The sequence below is a fragment of the Ornithodoros turicata genome, chromosome 1 (genome assembly GCF_037126465.1).
Source record: "Ornithodoros turicata isolate Travis chromosome 1, ASM3712646v1, whole genome shotgun sequence".
In the NCBI taxonomy this organism is placed as follows: Eukaryota; Metazoa; Arthropoda; class Arachnida; order Ixodida; family Argasidae; genus Ornithodoros; species Ornithodoros turicata.
The window spans coordinates 154,892,018-154,910,458 of record NC_088201.1 but is presented as its reverse complement, the minus strand read 5'-3'; the positions used below and the strand labels follow the sequence as shown (position 1 = coordinate 154,910,458).

At 50.3% G+C, this 18,441-nt stretch overlaps 2 protein-coding genes across 2 annotated transcripts; both read left to right on the top strand.

Moving 5' to 3' along the window:
• Positions 1–4,762: 4,762 nt before the first annotated feature.
• On the top strand, positions 4,763–5,578 carry LOC135387933 (uncharacterized). Its single transcript, XM_064617163.1, has one exon. The coding sequence runs from the start codon at positions 4,763–4,765 to the stop codon at positions 5,576–5,578; it is 816 nt and encodes a 271-aa protein (XP_064473233.1).
• A 7,707-nt stretch (positions 5,579–13,285) lies between these two features.
• Positions 13,286–17,736, top strand: LOC135387927 (uncharacterized). The gene is made up of 5 exons (XM_064617151.1): positions 13,286–13,735; positions 13,786–14,329; positions 14,371–14,505; positions 14,585–16,120; positions 16,232–17,736. Exons 1-5 carry the CDS (start codon positions 13,286–13,288, stop codon positions 17,734–17,736), a joined length of 4,170 nt encoding a protein of 1,389 aa, XP_064473221.1.
• Positions 17,737–18,441: the final 705 nt, after the last annotated feature.

Genomic DNA, 18,441 nt, shown 5'->3' with positions numbered 1-18,441 from the left:
GATTCCGAGCGATGCAGCGAGCTGGCGCATTTCAGTCGAGTGGGAAGGTATAGGCGTTTCTACCGTCTCGCAAACCGGTTACCGCATCATATTTTTTTCGGTTCAGTTCCGGTTCGTTCAAGGGGAGATAAAAAAATGTTTATGGTCCGGTTCGGGTTGGGTTCGACAAAAAATAATGTTTTTTTTTTGCGGTTTTCGGTTACGGTTCAGTTCCGGTTGCCCCCCCCCCCCCCCCCCCAGTCAGTTAATTTTCTTGGAAGATCTACTGAGCTGCTGCACTGTACAAGACTGGCATGGCGATATCAAAATATTTTCCGAAGTGTTAAATTCCATTTTTTTATGATAACAGAAAATAATAGTATACGCTTGTGCTCCACGGAGGGCGAAGCTTTTCCTGCAGGCATCATGTCGTGACCTGTAATTGGTGCCTGAACAGCTGCAAGAAAATCTGGAATATTTTCATTTCCTCACTTACAGGATATCATAAGGGAGTAATTCGTCATAGTGTATCCCACATGCTCTAGTCCGAATGCTAGTTTCCCATTGGTAGTGCACCAGCTCGGTGAGCTCAGTGGTTAGCGTGCCCGCCATGTCACGTCGAGACTGGGAGATACCAGGGTATCTCGGAATCGAATCCCGGCCCAGTCTGGGTTTTTCCTCAGACGCTTTCAGACATATGTCGGCACAGTTCCCTTAGAAGTCGGCCCAGGACGCACATTCCCCCAGGGCGTCAGTTGTGACGTTGCCCACATCTGTGAGGCGGACGACGGCGAGCCCTTTCACCATCACCACCACCACCATATTCGTGGTGCGATTACCTTAGAGGATCATTCCTTACCGTGTGATGATCGCGCACCACTGGTAACAGAGTTGGATAAATACAAGAGACATTGGATACATTTGACTGCATTCTGTGGGCGGGTTGGCGACGTTTCAGGATTTTCGTCTGGCAACGCTGGACCAATGCCTTTGAACACTGCGTTTTAAAGACATAAAAGCAATGAACTTGGTAGCGATCCCTTTTCCTCATTGCATTTGATTGTTTTCCTTTTTTTTGTTTTAGTGTCCACATGACTTCTTCTTTTTTTTTTTGTCTTAACTGCTTCATAACAGAGATATTATCTGGACAGCGTTGCGTTCTTCTTTCTACGGGTCTTATTCTTGCTGTTTGTGTCAACTGCCCTTGTTCATCGATGTGTGATGATTGGTGAGTAGTCGGGTTGCAATATCAGTGTGGTGCAATCACCGACCCTCTCTTCCCACGAAAGGCTGGCGGTCACTCTCATCATCCGGAAACTATCGAACATATGCTGACAGAATGCCGCACACACCATACTATGCGGGAAAATCACCTTTCCCACTCCAGGCCTGGCTTAGTGACGGACGTTCTCTTATGCAGAACGACTTACAGAAACTCGCAACTTCGTGCGTTTTGTTCAAGGAACGGGCCGTCTCGCGGAAAGACCACTCTGGTGCACCTCTCATCTACAGTGCACCTCCGTCCCACCAGTATCGTCCATCCTGCCTATGATTCACTTTGAAATAGTCAACTCTCTTCTCCTTTTTTTTTTTTTTTGCTATAGTCGCGACGATGTCCACTTGAGTGCGCTAACAACGGCAAGCTATTTCCACCCCCCCCCCAAGGGTGTAAGGAGGAGTACACGTGACACATTAGCACACTTCGCTCAACTTCATAATATTTGCAGCGTTGATAGCACACCAGTACTTTTCAATGGAGGAGTAGCGGGCAGCGGTATTCCTTTACTCAGTCTTGGTCCTTGGTACACCAATGAAATGATCAATGAGTAGACCATAGCACGGTTCTTTTAGAAGATGTTCCCGTGTTTCAACTGATTTTGAAACCACGATTCATCTCCCCAGTTTCCTCAACGATAGAACGGGGCCCTTGTGCCGTCTTCGTAGTTTCACTTATCTTTTCTTCGTTGACGGTGTTCGGCGGCGCTTAACGGTGGTACTTCCTCGTTTCCTCCCTTTCTTTTTTTTTTTCGATAAACATATCTCCACCACCACGCCTTCCTCGTCAAAGTGAAAAAGACATGCAGGTGTGAAGTAAGCTACGGTGTGTGGCTACACACCGCGAATGCTGAAGGCTATCAAATGAGCAACACCAGAGTAAGTACCTATTTTCTGGTACCTGTAAGTAATATAAATATGTACTGGTTTTGCTAGCATGAGTGGCAAAATTGTTGACTCAGTTGTTGACTTGGTTGGGGAAATAAAGGAAATCAAATAATAAAATCAAGCAATAAAAATCTATTTTTGAAGCGTGATGTGGGCAAGTTAACGCTTGTCCCATCCTACAGTTGGCGATACAAAGCAAATCAGTAAATTAAGGATATAAGGAGTGGTAGGCTAAAAGATAAGGAAGATGGGCTCACTAATTTTGTGACTCATCTAATCAGTCAACAATACAAGCATGTATTGATAGCTCTCCTGCTTGATGACAATACACGTCTTTGAACGCGCGGCCTATCAAACTGTCGTCGGGGCAGCCCCGCTTGCGGTGCTGTTTCCGGAAAGATTTTTCCTAAAAAGCATGTGTCTCCTGGTTGATGACAATACAGCTTTCGCTTGTCCCATCCTACAGTTGGCAATACGACAATACAGCATGTGCCAAAACATGTGTCGCAGACGTCGAAATTTTTGGTGTCACTTTTGATTGCACCGGCATATCTATTGATCACGTGTGTTTAATCGTTGCGGAGGTGTCCTGCGGCAGCTTAAGTCCGTTGATTTTTCCATCACTTTTCGCACTCACCTTCTATTGGCATGGTACTACAGTCGCTTGTGTCGTTGCCACGCCGCCACCACTTATCCGTACTGCCATCACTAGGTACGCGTTTCGTTTTCTCTGGGGCGGTTCGGTGGAGTGGGTCGCGAGACTCGGCTTGCACCGTACACGTGGCCAGGGCGGCTTAGCCTTGCCGGCGGTGCTCGACAAGTGGCTTGCACTTCAGTCGCGCGCTCATTTGCACACTGCTCATATGCACAGGCATTGCACACTCCCGAACGCCCAGCGTGCGCATTAGTGCAGTGCTCTCTGGGATGCGCCACCAGGTGGTCCATTGAGAGCCCTAGGTTTCGGCCCAGGTCCGAAGTCCTGCCTCATCAACACAATGACTGTGTTGACGTTGTATGCGACGTTTACCACTCCAGCTTCCTGACCCTGACATCGAGTTATGGCCTGTCAGCGATTTTTACACAGCTATCAGGGAGTTGCAGTCCGGTGCCGAAGGGTGCCGAAGGGTCTTCGGTGCCGAGGAAGCTGCCTTGGCGTCGAATCACTGCGGGCTGGCTAGATGCCCGCCGCGCCAGTCTTCAGTAGAAGCTATCCCGCTGCGCTGTTTTCACATTTCTCGTTCTAACGGCTGCCTGTCTAGCGGAATGTGTGAAGCGGCCGAGCACTGTTTTAGGCGTTGTCACATTCCTCTTGTGCTGTGGCGCAGGTTAACACAAGTATTTCAGCTCTTGACTGTCTCCTTGGCCACCATGCTGTTCCTTGAACTGTTGCCGGTTGCGCACACTCAGCGTAAACAATTGCCTTTGTTAATTACGGAGAAAAACTTTCAAATTTGGATCCGTCGTTGCCGGCTGGCTTTCGGTGGCCCAGACTTCGGAGACGCAGCTATATTTCAGGCTCTCAGAGCAGGTCTTCGTAGCCACATCTGCCGTGAAGAAGCACCGTATGGCCTCCTGGAGTGCTCTCGCCGCTGGTTCACGTTTACTCGACTTTTCCGTCACGCTCAGGGGGAGTGGCAACTCATATTCTAGCCAGCTTGCTGGAACTGTACTGTCCTCCACATCGACTCTCCCGTATTTGGATTGTTCGCATGGTATGGGCAGTGCGAAAAGCAAACTCTCGTAGAGAGTGTTGTTGTCTAGCTTGTTGGATTGTAACGCGCGGTTAGTGTCCGTACAAAGGGGACTACCTCCATTGGTAGTTCGCCTGCTTCACGACAATACATACTCTGGTGTTGTTATCTAGCTTGTAGGATTGTAACGTGAACTTAGTGTCTGTAGAAGGGGGACAACCTCCATAAGTATCTCTCCTGCTTGATGACAATGCACACTCTGGTCTGTGCTATCGGGTATGCAAGATAGAGTCTGTGTAAAAGGGCTACCTCCATAGGTAGTCCTCTTGCTGATGACGATGCACACACCCAGGTCTCACCTCAACTCCGCGTACGCGGTACAGGGAGGCGAAACAAGCTGGTCCTTTAACGCGGTCCGCACCCGTGTGGGCCGTGTCTTTGAATGCGCGGCCCATAAAACGGTCGTCGGGGCAGTATCGCTTGCGGTGGTGTTCCGGGAAAATTTTTCTTAAATCTGGCCTGTGTGTGTTTCTGGTCTATGTAAGATAGAATCTGTGTAAAAAGGGCTACCTCAATAGGCTACCTCTTGCTTGATGACGATACCCACTCTGGTCTGTGTCGCCTGGCCTGGTGTGTATCGCTTGCGGTGCTGTTTCCGGGAAGACTTTTTCCTGAAATCCTCTGGTCTCCCTTGAAATTCACGCAAGCGGTGGAGGGAGACAAATGGGAGCCCGACTCTCATATACTGGAGAGGGGACCTTTGAATGCGCGTCCCATAAACTTTTGCTCCCGTGCACCCCTTCCTTCCACCTGACACCCGCTTTGAAAAGGTCCACTTGGACATCGTGGGACCCCTCCCGCCTTGTCAAGGTCACCGATATCTACTCACGGTGGTAGACCGTTTCACGCGGTGGCCTGAGGCGGCCCCCATGCCTGATATCTCCGCCGCAACTGTCGCCGCTACCTTCACGAGCACGTGTGTTGCTCGCTTCGAAGTGCCCTCCACTATCACTACTGACCGTGGGCGGCAGTTTGAGTCGTGTTTATTCAGCGCCCTCACCACCTTACTGGGATCTCAACGCATTCGGACCACTTCCTACCATCCGGCGTCAAACGGCATGGTGGAACGATTCCATCGACAACTCAAAGCCGCCCTCAAGGCACACCCCAACCTCACCTCTTGGACGGAAGTTCTTCCTGTCGTCCTGCTCGGCCTCCGTTCAGTCTTCAAGCCGGACTTGGGGTGCACCGTAGCAGAGCTCGTTTACGGGACAACTCTGCGACTACCTGGAGAATTCCTCGTGTCCCCCAAGGCTACTCCCCCGCCAGATCCAGCAGACTACGTTTCCCGGCTCAAAGCCATATTTGACCAGCTTCGCCCGGCACCCCCTCGTCAACCATCCTCCTCCAGGCTTTACGTGCACGACGACCTGGCGACGTGCACACACGTTTTCGTACGCGTCGACGCTGTCCGAAAGCCACTACAGCCCCCTTATACTGGTCCCTATCAAGTCGTCAGCCGCACTTCCAAATTCTTCTCCCTCATCATCAACGGCAAGCAAGAGCAAGTCTCCATCGACCGATTAAAGCCTGCATACATTGAGGCTCCTGCTGCTGACCTCACGGCTGCTCTGGTCTCCACCCCTCACTCCGTTTACCAGCCTGCCGTTCCCCATTCAGCAAAGTCCGTCCACTGGGCCCCTGTCCTGGTGACGCACCGCTCTTGCGTTTCACCAACGCGCTAAGGGGGGGAGCAGCTGTAGCGACCCCGCCAGGCACAGCGTCATCTGCGCACAGCGTCATCTGCGCACGCCGATCTTCGTCGGCCCCTGCGCACGCTCCCCGCTCGCTGCGCTCTTGCAATTAAACAGTTCTCGTTCCACCCTTCAACTAGAAGGTTCTCTCTCTTCCTTCAGTACAAATGGTCAATGGGAACAAAAATGTCCCCGAACTATGCAAATATCTTCATGGCATCCTTGGGAGAACCGTTCTTGAGAAATTGTGCACTGAAGCCACTCCTATATAAGCGGTTCATAGATGATATATTCATTATTTGGCCCCACTCTGAATGTGACCTTCAGTTGTTTGTTAACGATTTTAACCAAGTGCATCCCCAGCATTAAATTTACATTCAATTACTCCTCCTCAGATGTTTTTCTTGATGTGGAAATTAAACTACATAATGGAGCCACAACCACCAGTCTGTATCGAAAGCCTACCGACTCCCAATAGTATCTATCGTTCCAGAGTTGCCACCCCAGACACACTAAGCTAGCTATCCCTTATAGTCAAGCGCTGCGTTACCGGAGAATATGTTCTAACGATGATGAACTACACAATCATCTTGAGAGCCTTGAAGAAACATTTGCAGATAGAAAATATCCTAATCAGGTCGTAAAAGATGCCATAGGCAGAGCTAGATCAACCGGTCGAGAGAACCTATTCCAAAGACAGCCCCCAGCTGATAAGAATTCTTCAGTAAACCTCATTATTAGCTTCAGCGGTTATGCCCCGGACGTAAACCGCATAGTTAAACGGCACTATGCAATCCTCACCCAATCTGATCGTATGCGTCAGGTGTTTCCGGAACCACCCCGCGTTACTTATCGACGATCAAGGAACATCCAAGATAGACTTGTGAACGCCAAGTTAAACAAGCTGTCGGAACATAACGGTTGTCAACCATGCAACGGACGCTGATGTCAGATCTGTAAATTAATGCAAACTGCTACGATAGCAGAAAGCACAAATTCTAACTATCGCACACAAATTAATGGTCTATTTAACTGTAACTCTTCTAACGTCCTTTATCTCCTTCAATGTAATGAGTGCAAGGCCCAATATCTCGGTCAAACAGCTACATCCTTCAGAATTCAATTCAACAACCACAGGTCTGACCCCTTGACCTCAGGCTCATTTTGGGACCATGGGACACACGAACGCAGATGTCCGTCTTACGACCCTTCATCAAATTCCTGCAAACTACCGGCCTGATCGACTCTCTCTAAAACCCTGTCAGCGTCGTCAGCATCATCCTCATCACCATCCTCTCATTTTCCCCCAATAGCAATGAGGTAGCATTCTGCTCAATGAGCGGAAGTCATCCCCATATCATCGTCATCATGTATTTCTCTCTCTCTCTCTCTCTGACGTATAAAAGAAACTCGAAGAAACCTAATCTGCCAGTGTCTATACACTTTAGTAAACCCGGCCACTCAATTAACGACATAGCCATTTTCGTTCTGCAATCGGGTTTTCTATCCCAACGCCTAAGACAACAAACAGAATCGTTCCTGATTTACAAATTTAAAAGCCAGGTTAACGAGGACCTCGGCGTCCTCAAAACTGTTCGCAACCTAAATTCCTAATTGTCTCAGAATGCATACACTCTTAGGTATCTCTTTCATACTCCCCGGTTGGTCACCCCAGGAAATCATTGCCCTCCGACGAAGAACATGACTGTCTGTGATTCATTGTACCCTTTTACCTTTGTTTGACAAAGCACGTGTGCTGCCCTCCTCCCTTGTATTATATTCCCCTCTCATTCTTTGGAATTGTCTTGCGTCACCATAATATCCCACTCTTGTTGAAGACAGGGCTGCTGTCGAAACGTCGAATACACCCTCTTAGTTTTAAATAAATTTTATTCCTTGTCCTGTAGAAGCACTGTCTCCACCTCTGATCCTTATTGAATACCTATACAGGGGGCAAGGTATATTTAAACAGGTAGCGCAACTCCCATAGGCCTCTGTGTCTTCAGAATGACGCCGTGATTGAGACGGTCAGCGCCATCCATCCGTTGCGCGGACTACTATGATTGTAAATAAATGACGTCACTAGTATGAATAATAAGTAGTGCATAATTAGCCATGCACGTTTACATTGGCCCACTTCGCTTGCTTTGTATTCCCTTTTCAGCGCCCAGTCAACAATACCAGACGAGAACACAAATAAAGCATATCAGATTTAATGAATCATATCAATTCCAAATACGTACGGTTATCACAGATTTTGACAACTCCAAACAGAAAGGCATCGTGATGACCATACAGAAATTAGGAAGGCTCACATAAGGCCCATTTCTCACCTAGAGCTATACGTACACCTAGTGATTAGACATTTGCATTTATTCAATGAGTGGCCGTTATAAGTCCATTGCAACAAAACACGACATCGTTGGTGCACAGTTGGTTCCTGCTAACACTCACACTATCATGGCCACTCGTCCCATGACGCAATCTTTTTTTTTCGCGGGCCCAGCAACAGGGGATGCATTGTATTCACCTGTTTACACGTGTTAATCTTGTACGGAGTATGTAAACGTGTACGGAGATGTGAACGTCGATTCCTGTTTAACCCAAAGAGTGTACGAACTCCGTATTACAATGCACGGACACACGGTACGGATACAGAGACGCACGGATAAACACCCCCAACTGTGACACATGCGCAAAGGAGCAGGATCCGGAAATGTACTCGAGTGGTAGATGATCTTGTATATGTGCACGAGCGGGGCAACAGAAAGCTTTTTGTACATTGAAATTATGAATAACCTATTAGTACACACAGAAGCGACGCCCATGTTGCAAAGTTTTTCTGTTTACAACAGTGCCTCTACTGTCAACACCCAGGATCGCTCGCGCCCCTTGCTGGTGGCCTTGCCGATGGGTCTGATTTGGTATTTTCGCTAGTTTTCGCTACCAGTTTAGATATACCTTGCAGGGTGTCTCAGATAAATCCTCGGGCTGAATAATTCGGGAACGGCGCCATCTATCGGGAAACTTTCTTTTTTGTTACCATCTCTGAGATATCGTCCACCAGCCATGCAGTGTGAAATTGATGTGGGCACTTTCATTAATTAGCTAAAAATAACAAAAGTCAATTACCCGGAAATGACAGCTTTCAAAGTACGCGTCCGACGGTACCGCGACATCTACTACACCATTGGGGATCTTGAGTACATACCCCTCAGAGAAAAAAAAAATCATCGGGCCTAGTCATTTTAGCGAGTAATTAATTAGTTTCGGTTTACATATTTTCGTCGCGTAAGACCGGGTTCTTTCACATTGCTATCCGCCTCGGAATTACGTGTTCTTCCGCATGTTTGGGAGCAGGGACTGCTGATAGAAAAGGTAACAGCCGCAGAACCGGCTTCGCCAACCTTCCTTCCTGTTTATCTGATTAATGTACAGTCCGCTCTATGGGGCCGTCGTGTAGTCGAGATAACGGCTTTTATCGCCAAAACAAAGAATGTACGCACGAAACAAACAAGCAAAACAAGGGAGTGAAGCGGGGATTCTGTTGTTGTCCTGAGCTTTCGTACCGTGCAATAACAAGCCTTCTGACCAATTGACCTTCTATTCACTTTCAATCTCCAAGCAGGAGAAATTATGCGTATCATGCCATTTCCCCACTTGGTTTCGCTTCTGTAATGCCATATTCTCTGAATTTCCATAGGCAACCGTTGGACGATGTATCGACGGTGGTGTGACAGTGCAGAGAGCGATGTGCTCCTTATGTACCACCACGATGTGTTCTTGTGCATGCAACCGCAATGAAGATTCGTTCTTTACTTATAATGAACGCAACCTCCTAAGTTCAAACTACAAAATTAGGAAAACACAAATTTGATTTATTGTGGCACAGAAATCACAGGACGTGTTCAAAATGCCTTCCTTCCGCGGCAAGGCACATACCAAGCCGCTTTTCAATTGATTCCACGGTTACTCGTAGCTGCTCAACCGTTATCTGTGCGCAGCATTCCTCGATCCTTCGCCTCACGTTTTCCGGCGTCGCTGGATCGGTGTCGTACACTCTGTCCTTTATGTATCCCCACAAAAAAAAAAGTCCAAAGGAGTCAGGTCAGGGGATCGGGCTGGCCAGGGAACAGGAACTCTTGCGCCTATCCACTTTTCTCCGAAAACGGAGTCTAACCATAGGCAGGACGTCCCCGATGCATGAGCTGGGACGCCGTCGTGCTGATACCAGATGCCGCGTCGGTCGGACAAAGGCATTTCGTCAAGGTAGTCTTGGACAACGTTCCCGAGCACTTCACCGACGTACCTATGTGAAGTTAGGTGCCCGTCAAAAAAGTATGGGCCAATGACGCGGTCACCATGAATGCCACACCAGACCACTGATGAAAATGACCACTGCCACTGGTGCTTATCATGCAGCTGCCAGTACGGGTTAGTAGAAGCCCAGTAGTGCCGATTCTGGGTGTTGACATTTGCGTCGCGCCTAAATCGCGCTTCATCGGTCCATATGATTTTTGATAGAAAGTCCTCGTCGTCCTCTAGCATGACAAGTGCCCAGTTCGCGAATTCCGCTCTTCTGCCGTAGTCAGCCTGAATGAGTCCTTGATGTATGTGGGGATGGTAAGGATGTCTACTGGCCTTTTTCAATATGCGCCATGTTGTCGCTCGGCTCACTTCAAGGGCAGCTGCTGTGGAACGGACACTTGCATGTGGATGATCGCGGATATATTCGAGAACACTGGACGTGACTTGCTCGTTCCGCGCAGATGGCTCTCTCGTATGGGGCTTGACGAAGGTGCCCTAGGTTGAAAGATTTCTGTAGACGGATAATATTGTGTTATGATCCGGGTAGCGCCTCTGGGGAAACCTCTGGGCGTAAATTGTTGCAGCCAAAGATGCGTTCCTCTGAGATTCCCCGAAGGCAAAGATCATGTCCACTCGTTCTTCGTTGGAGTACGAACCCATATCTTGACATTTGACATGGCGCAATATTCCGGGGTTTTTATTGCCTCCAAACCGAAGTTGCGCCCAATGAAAACAAGAAGACATATCAGTGTCACGTGTGCGATAAAGTGCGATTTATCCTACCCTATCAATGCCATGTACGAAGTCAGGTGCTGGCAGATCCCTTTGATCAAGGCCAGTCTCACTGTGGGCACAACTTAGTGATATCAGCACATCATTGTCAAGACAAACTTGACTTCACCAGGAGCGCCACAACGTCCGGAATTTATTGGGTACCTGCTAGGTGCTGGGTTAGACTCCGTTTTCGGAGAAAAGTGGATAGGCGCAAGAGTTCCTGTTCCCTGGCCAGCCCGATCCCCTGACCTGACTCCTTTGGACCTTTTTTTGTGGGGATTCATAAAGGACAGAGTGTACGACACCGACCCAGCGACGCCGGAAAACTTGAGGCGAAGGATCGAGGAATGCTGCGCACAGATAACCGTTGAGCAGCTACGAGGAACCGTGGAATCAATTGAAAAGCGGCTCGGTTTGTGCCTTGCCGCGGAAGGAAGGCATTTTGAACACGTCCTGTGATTTCTGTGCCGCAATAAATCGAATTTGTGTTTTCCTAATTTTGTAGTTTGAACTTAGGAGGTTGCGTTCATTATAAGTAAACAACGAATCTTCATTGCGGTTGCAAGCACAAGAACATATCGTGGTGGTGCATGAGGAGCACATCGCTCTCTGCACTGTCACACCACCGTCGATACATCGTCCAACGGTAGCCTATGGAAATTCAGAGAATATGGCATTACAGAAGCGAAACCAAGTGGGGAAATGGCATGATACGCATAATTTCTCCTGCTTCGAGATTGAAAGTGAATAGAAGGTCAATTGGTCAGAAGGCTTGTTATTCCACGGTACGAAAGCTCAGGACAACAACAGAATCCCCGCTTCACTCCTTTGTTTTGCTTGTTTGTTTCGTGCGTACATTCTTTGTTTTGGCGATAAAAGCACGTTATCTCGACTACACGACGGCCCCATAGAGCGGACTGTACATCAATCAGATAAACAGGAAGGAAGGTTGGCGAAGCCGGTTCTGCGGCTGTTACCTTATCAATCAGCAGTCCCTGCTGCCAAACATGCGGAAGAACACGTAATTCCGAGGCGGATAGCAATGTGAAAGAACTTGTGTTTGCGGTCCTACGCGAGGAAAATATGTAAACCGAAACTAATTAATTACTCGCGAAAATGACTAGGCCCGATGATTTTTTTTTTCTCTGAGGGGTATGTACTCAAGATCCCCAATGGTGTAGTAGATGTCGCGGTACCGTCGGAAGCGTACTTTGAAAGCTGTCATTTCCGGGTAATTGATTGTTATTTTTAGCTAATTAATGAAAGTGCGCACATCAATTTCACACTGCATGGCTGGTGGACGATATCTCAGAGGTGGTAACAAAAAAGAAAGTTTCCCGATAGATGGCGCCGTTCACGAATTATTCAGCCCGGAGATTTATCTGAGCGTAGTTTTTTTATTATAACTCAATGACACGTTTTCTGGGACACCCTGTATATATACAGGGTGTCATTGAGTTATAATAAAAAAACTACGCTACCTAGAATCATGCGGTCAACAGCATTTGTTCTTATTAGGTTTTTGCCACCTCCTAATGTGAATGTCATGTATTCCAAGTTTAATTATGTAAATATTCGCGAACTGAACTCGGAAATTTTCCAAGTAAAGGTCACTTTTTTACCCCATTAATACGAAGAGCGTGCCGAATTAACTCAAATTCAGGATAATTCACAGTGATATTCACGAGCTATCCCATCGGAAAAAATAGCCGAATATCATGCTTTTCGGAGCACCGGACCATAGCACGCGATGACTTTTTGAGCGCAATCGCTGTCAGTGCGACGGAAGGTCCTCTCAGCCTGAGGGGCCCTCTCAGGACCTCTCAGAAGCTAATGCCCAGATCTGACATCGGAACATCAATGTTCAATTTCGCCGTCTACGCTGCACATGTCGTCGGAGCGGTACAATCATACAGTGCTATGATACAACAGAGATAGATACAGACAAGTACATGTCACAAAACTCCACATATATTGAGTTCCTTCGATTGTACAGATACACTTAAGGCATGCACACTGCTATCAGATTATCTAACAGTTATTTCAAATGTCTTGCAGAATTGTGAATATCTAATATTTGTTGAAGGATCGCTCACAAGAAGAAGAAGAAGTCAAACTGTGTAGACGTGGAATTTTCTGCTCCTGAAAATCTAGCTCTTGTTTCCGGATTCTATTATCATATCTGCGCCTGAACTCGAACAGGTCCTGTCCTACTGTGCGGCCAGGGGGACCCCTCCTTGCCATGGAAGTCGTCCAAAGCGGCGACAGCGCCTCGTCTACCGAAGGGGCCGGGACCGGTGACACCGGCTCCTCTTTTAGCAGCACAATGATTATCCTGCAAAAGAGGCAGATTGACAGAGACATCGCCTTCACATCATCTGATGACGACGACCGACACTTCGAAGAGGTCCCTAAATGAGCGCGAAAGACCGCTCGCCCAAACACTTGGCAACACCCTGCGCCCTCGGGAGTCACGGTGATATTCGCTCCCCGCGACGCAGCAACGAACCTCGCCAGGCTGAATCACCTGAAGATATCAGACTTTCTCACTTCCGAGTTCCCGGTATAGGATTAAAGAGATAAGACCGAATTTCGCGAAGAACATAATCGCGGTGGATGCCACCTTACCCAACAACAAAGGTCTCCCTTTTAGGACTCGACCGCATCTGCTCAATCCCCGTTCGAGCATGTGAAACCCGCCCCACTGGCTCTAGCTACAGCGTCATCACTGGTGTGGACGCCTCACTATCGAACGACCAAATACGGCTGGCCATCAGGTCCAGTCCAGCAGTCATCGCTGCGAGGCAGATAAAGAAGGACGGTGGTGCTGTGCGGCTCACCTACGCTGGGGCCGCGAAGCCGCGTGAGGTCAGCCTCCATCTCCTGACCATGCGTGTAAAACCCTACCTACCGCCGACGCCGCAATGTTACAACTGCCAGAGGCACGGACACGTGGCAGTGTGCTGCACTCGTAAAAGTATCGGTGCCAAATGTGGAACGTCCCACGACTCCCCCGACTGCCCTCAGAGCGTCCCCAAGTGCGTCAACTGCCAAGGCAGCCACCAAGCAATGTCGATCGATTGCCCTAAACGTGAGCAGCAGAGGCTCATTGCCAGGAACGCTTGCGCTCCAACAGCAGCTACCGGGAGGCCAAGGCCAAGATTCACAGCGAAGAACGCCGCAGGCACAGTAGACGACGGAAGGGGCGGCACCGGGCGGGCTCTAGGTCCGCTGACCAGGCAGCTGGAAGGCCACCTATATGGGACATGGGTGACTTTCCCCCTCTGCCTCCTTTGGCCTCTCAAGACGGCCCTCTCACAGCACCGATCCCCATCACCACGACCACCCCAATAACGACGTCTGAAGCAGGAAGCGGTCAGGCAACTTATACACCGAAATTCCGCCGAGAGCCTCCGGCCCAAACAACGGCCCACGACTCTGTTGATATGCAGATGGTGGTGGTTAAGCTGCTCTTTGCAACTCTGAGGGCCATCACCACTGCATGGCCCGAGTGCAAAGCGCTCCCGGAAGTCCGATCGATCTTGCACTCCGCTGCCGCTGCCACTCTTTCTCATGCCGCATGGCAGTACAATATCAAACGACCACGATTTTCTAATGGAACGCAAGAAGCCTTCAGACGAAGCTCTGAGAGTTCTGCCAGTTCGCGTGGAGGCATAAATTCCCTGTAATGTGTATTTCAGAATGTGGGATTCGGGACGGCTTTCGCCTACCCAACTACATCACCTTCGTGTCGCAGCCCAACAACGCTAGAAGCCGAGCGGCCATTTTCGTCCGATCAGACATACCGGCTGTGAACAGGTCCCGTGTAGAAACAAGTGGAGGGGAGTATGTCTGCTACTCAGTGCGGATGGGCGCGCTTGACTTCACTGTGATTTCCCTCTACTTGCCCCCCAGCGACCCCATATGACGTGAGTAACCTCAGGAGCATCCTGGACGGCCTGACACCGCCGTTTGTGTTATGCGGGGACTTTAACGCCCTCCACGTCAGCTGGGGGATCGCACGCTCGGATTCACGGGGAGAACGACTCGCTGTGCTCTTCGAAGAGATGGACCTCCACCTCCTCAATGATGGCTCCCCGACATTTGTGCAGTCCCCTCTGATATCATCATGCTTGGACCTCACAGCAGTGTCTGGCTCGATTGCACCACGCTTCACCTGGCAGGTCGACGCCGACTCCCTTGGAAGCGATCACCTTCCACTGCTAATCAACGTCCGCGGCGCGCTAGGGGCTCAGCTGAAGTGCACGGACAGAAAGACTAACTGGAGCAACTATAGGGCTGCCTTCGAGTCTAGTTCCGCTGATCTTAGGGACGCTAGTCACCACGACTTCTGCCGCGCGGTGGTCGGCGCCACTCGCAGTGCCACAAGTGTCTTCCAACTTCCCGTGAAATTTGCCACCGTCGATACAGAGTGCGCTAAGTTGCGTGCGATACGCCGAAGGGCTGAAAGACGCGCCCGCCGCTCCCGTCTCCCCGCCCACAACAAAGAGGCCAAACGAATACAGAAAGCGTTTCAGAGGCACCTCTACAAATGGGCTAGGGACCACTGGAGGAGCTTCGCTTCGTCCCTAGCTTCGCGCACACCGCTATCCCGAGTCTGGACGGTGCTAAAAAGGCTAGCCAAGCCGGTTACCCAACGCAACCCGTTCCGGTCACTGTCTTTGGCCACGGGTCGCTCAGAGATGCAGCTGGCCGAGGAATATTGTGGCAGACTAACATCGTTGCCTACCGACAGTTTAACGTCTGCTCGAGACATACCTGTGGCCTATGTCCTACCGGCGGAACCTTCGCTCGATCATATGTTCTCGCTCCCTGAGCTGGAATCAGCCTTGAGACATTCATCCCTGCATACCTCCCCAGGCGCTGACCAGATCACCTACAAGGCCCTACGTAATCTTCCGTTGCGCGGACGCCATCATCTTCTGCAAATTGACAATGATTCGTGGCGCACAGAGACGGTGCCTCCAGACTGGAAGTCCGCAATGCTTGTCTTTATCCTAAAACCCGGTAAATCACCTGATGATATTGACTCCTTCAGGCTGATCGCCCTCACCAGCTGTTTGTCGAAGACGATGGAGCGCATGATTCACTCACGGCTAAGCTGTTTTTTTGAAAGAATGCGGTACTTCCCGGAGGTCATGGCTGGATTCCGGCAGGGCAGGTCAGCCATCGACAGCGTGATCGATATCGTCTCTAGTGTCCAGCAAGCGCGGTCTGAAGGGCAGCTCACAGCAGCAATTTTCTTAGACGTCATGAAAGCATACGATAGTGTCTTCCACAGCGCCGTCGTCGCAACTCTGCAAGAGTCTGGTGCAGGCGCCCGAGTCGTCTCCTGGGTCCGGGACTTCCTATCTGATCGCACCCTTTTTGTGCGCACTGCTCACGGCGATACAGCTCCCTTCCCTGTAAGCCGTGGGGTGCCGCAGGGCAGTGTGTTGAGTCCATTGGTGTTTAACCTTGTCATCGCCTAACTCCCCGCACACCTGCCTGCCAACGTCAAGATCACAATTTACGCCGACGATGTCTGTATTTGGACTTCAGGCAACCAGAGAGACGCGATTCAGCAGCGCCTGCAGCAAGCCCTCGACGTCATTGAGATATATCTCGCCGACAGAGCCCCACGTGCCTCCACAAGCAAAACAGTCGCCATGACGTTCACCAACCGCTCATTTAAAAACTACCCACTCTACGTCGCGGGAACGCCACTTGATTTCGTCCCCCGCTACAAATATCTCGGGGTCATCGTAGACAAACGGCTGTCATGGTTCCAGCACATCAAGGCCCTCTCTACCACGACGAAGAAATTCGTGAACGTGCTACGGCGCATCTCTGGAGCGTCGTGGGGTCCCTCGTGCAACGACCTCCGACACGTCCATAACGCACTTGTGCTGGGGCTGCTACGGTACCACCTCCCAGCGCTCCACGGGATCAGTAGGACAGGTGAGCGGGACCTCCTCAACGTCCAAGCGCGCGGCCTCCGGGTATGCCTTGTACTGCCACGCACGGCTGAAACCTACACCGTACTTGTGGAGGCGCAAGAGACGCCCGTGCATATTCTACGGGACAGAGAGACGCTCCGCATCTTTGCGCGCTTCCTCACGCAGCACCCTTGCCACTACCTGCTGTCCATTGAGGATGCCCGCCCCCCATCGGCCTTTGGCGGCGGCGTCCGCCGGCTTAAGGCTATCCTCCCGGATCGCTTCTCAGGCGTATCCTACGCCCCTCCTTTATGGGCCCTCGCCAAGCCCCAGGTATTGACGAGCGTCCCTGGCCTAGGACGGAAGAGGGAGACGCCGTCAGCCGTTGCGCGCCAGCTCGTCTGCGAACACCTATCGGCGCAGCATCAACAGCGTCAAGCGATCTATACAGACGGATCGGTAAAACTTGATGGGGCCACTGCAGCCATCTACGTCCCGCAAGGTAACATCGAGCAAGTTTTCAGGCTCTCCTATACCACCTCCTCCACCGAAGTCGAGCTCTTCGCAATCCACGCGGCCCTCAGGCACATCACAACATCGCCTCCAGGAACCTGGACGATCCTGTCGGACAGCAAAGCGGCACTGGAGACACTCGACTCCCACTGCACCAAAACAACCGACGACCTACACACAATGGCAATGTCCCTAGCCAACACCGCCCTTGCTTCCTGGCACAATATATGTCTCCAATGGATACCCAGCCACATTGGCCTCGGCGGGAACGATCGAGCAGATGCTGCGGCCAAGTGTACACACGAACAACGCGACGCCGCGGCGCACATACCGCTCACCCCTTCGGCCTGCCGCATCCATATCCGCCGCTGGGCCGCCCAAGAGGGGCGGTGCTTCATTCGAGAATCCGCCCGTTTCAACGACTTCCTTCGCTCCATCAACCCGGCGGTGGAGTTCTCCCCACCACGACGTCTCCAACGACCACAAGAGACACTCCTCCACTGGCTGCGCCTCAACTTGGCATACACGTCACCGGTCCAGCGCATGATGGGGAGGCAGATCTCGGCCCCTGCGGCGTTTGCGAAGTGGTTGCGGACACATCGTACCTCCTGCTGACCTGCGCCAAGTACACCAGCCATCGTGCTACCCTTTTCCGCTGCCTCAGACGTTTCGGGCACAACCAAGTGACGCTGACCGCACTTCTTGGCCCTGTGCCTCAGCATCAACAGTGGGCCGTCACAACTGCTTTACTGCACTTTCTGAAGTGCACTGGCCTGGCCTCTGAGCTCTGAGCTGCGCGCTCCAAGAGTTTCACCTTCTTTTCCTTTCTTCTTTTTTTCTCCTTCTTCTTTCTGCGTTGATTTATTTTATTTTTCCCTTCTTTCTTTGCTTTTCGTTTTGTTTTTCTTCCTTTTTTATGGAGTCTCACCTTTTTCCTCTTCTTCCTTTTCTTTCTATTTATTCTTCGTTTTCTTTTCGTTTTTTTTTTAATGGAATAGCATGCCGACCTTGGTCTGGCAGACCTTTCCTTTCAATAAATATATATCCCCCCCCCACTCGCAAGAAACAACACGAAGCGGTAAATAGCAGCAACAGGAACTAGATTTAGCACTTACATGTCTACGAAAGCATACAAGTCATCATCAACACATACTGTCGTATTCCACAAAGCGTGAACTCATGCGACACATATTCGCAATGCGCGTACAGCGGCGATGAAAAATATTCTTGAGGAACTCTGCTTCTCGGTGATCAAGTTTGTCTGTTTTACGTATACTTAGGGACTCGCGATGCACCGTCCAGTTTCCCTTGCTTGCGTAA

Coding starts and splice junctions, on each gene's coding strand:
- LOC135387933 (XM_064617163.1), top strand. CDS start 4,763: ATGCCTGATATCTCCGCCGCAACTGTCGCCGCTACCTTCACGAGCACG.
- LOC135387927 (XM_064617151.1), top strand. CDS start 13,286: ATGCCACCTTACCCAACAACAAAGGTCTCCCTTTTAGGACTCGACCGC. Junction 13,736..13,785: donor ACTGCCAAGGCAGCCACCAA/GCAATGTCGATC, acceptor GCTCATTGCCAG/GAACGCTTGCGCTCCAACAG. Junction 14,330..14,370: donor AAGCTCTGAGAGTTCTGCCA/GTTCGCGTGGAG, acceptor TGTGTATTTCAG/AATGTGGGATTCGGGACGGC.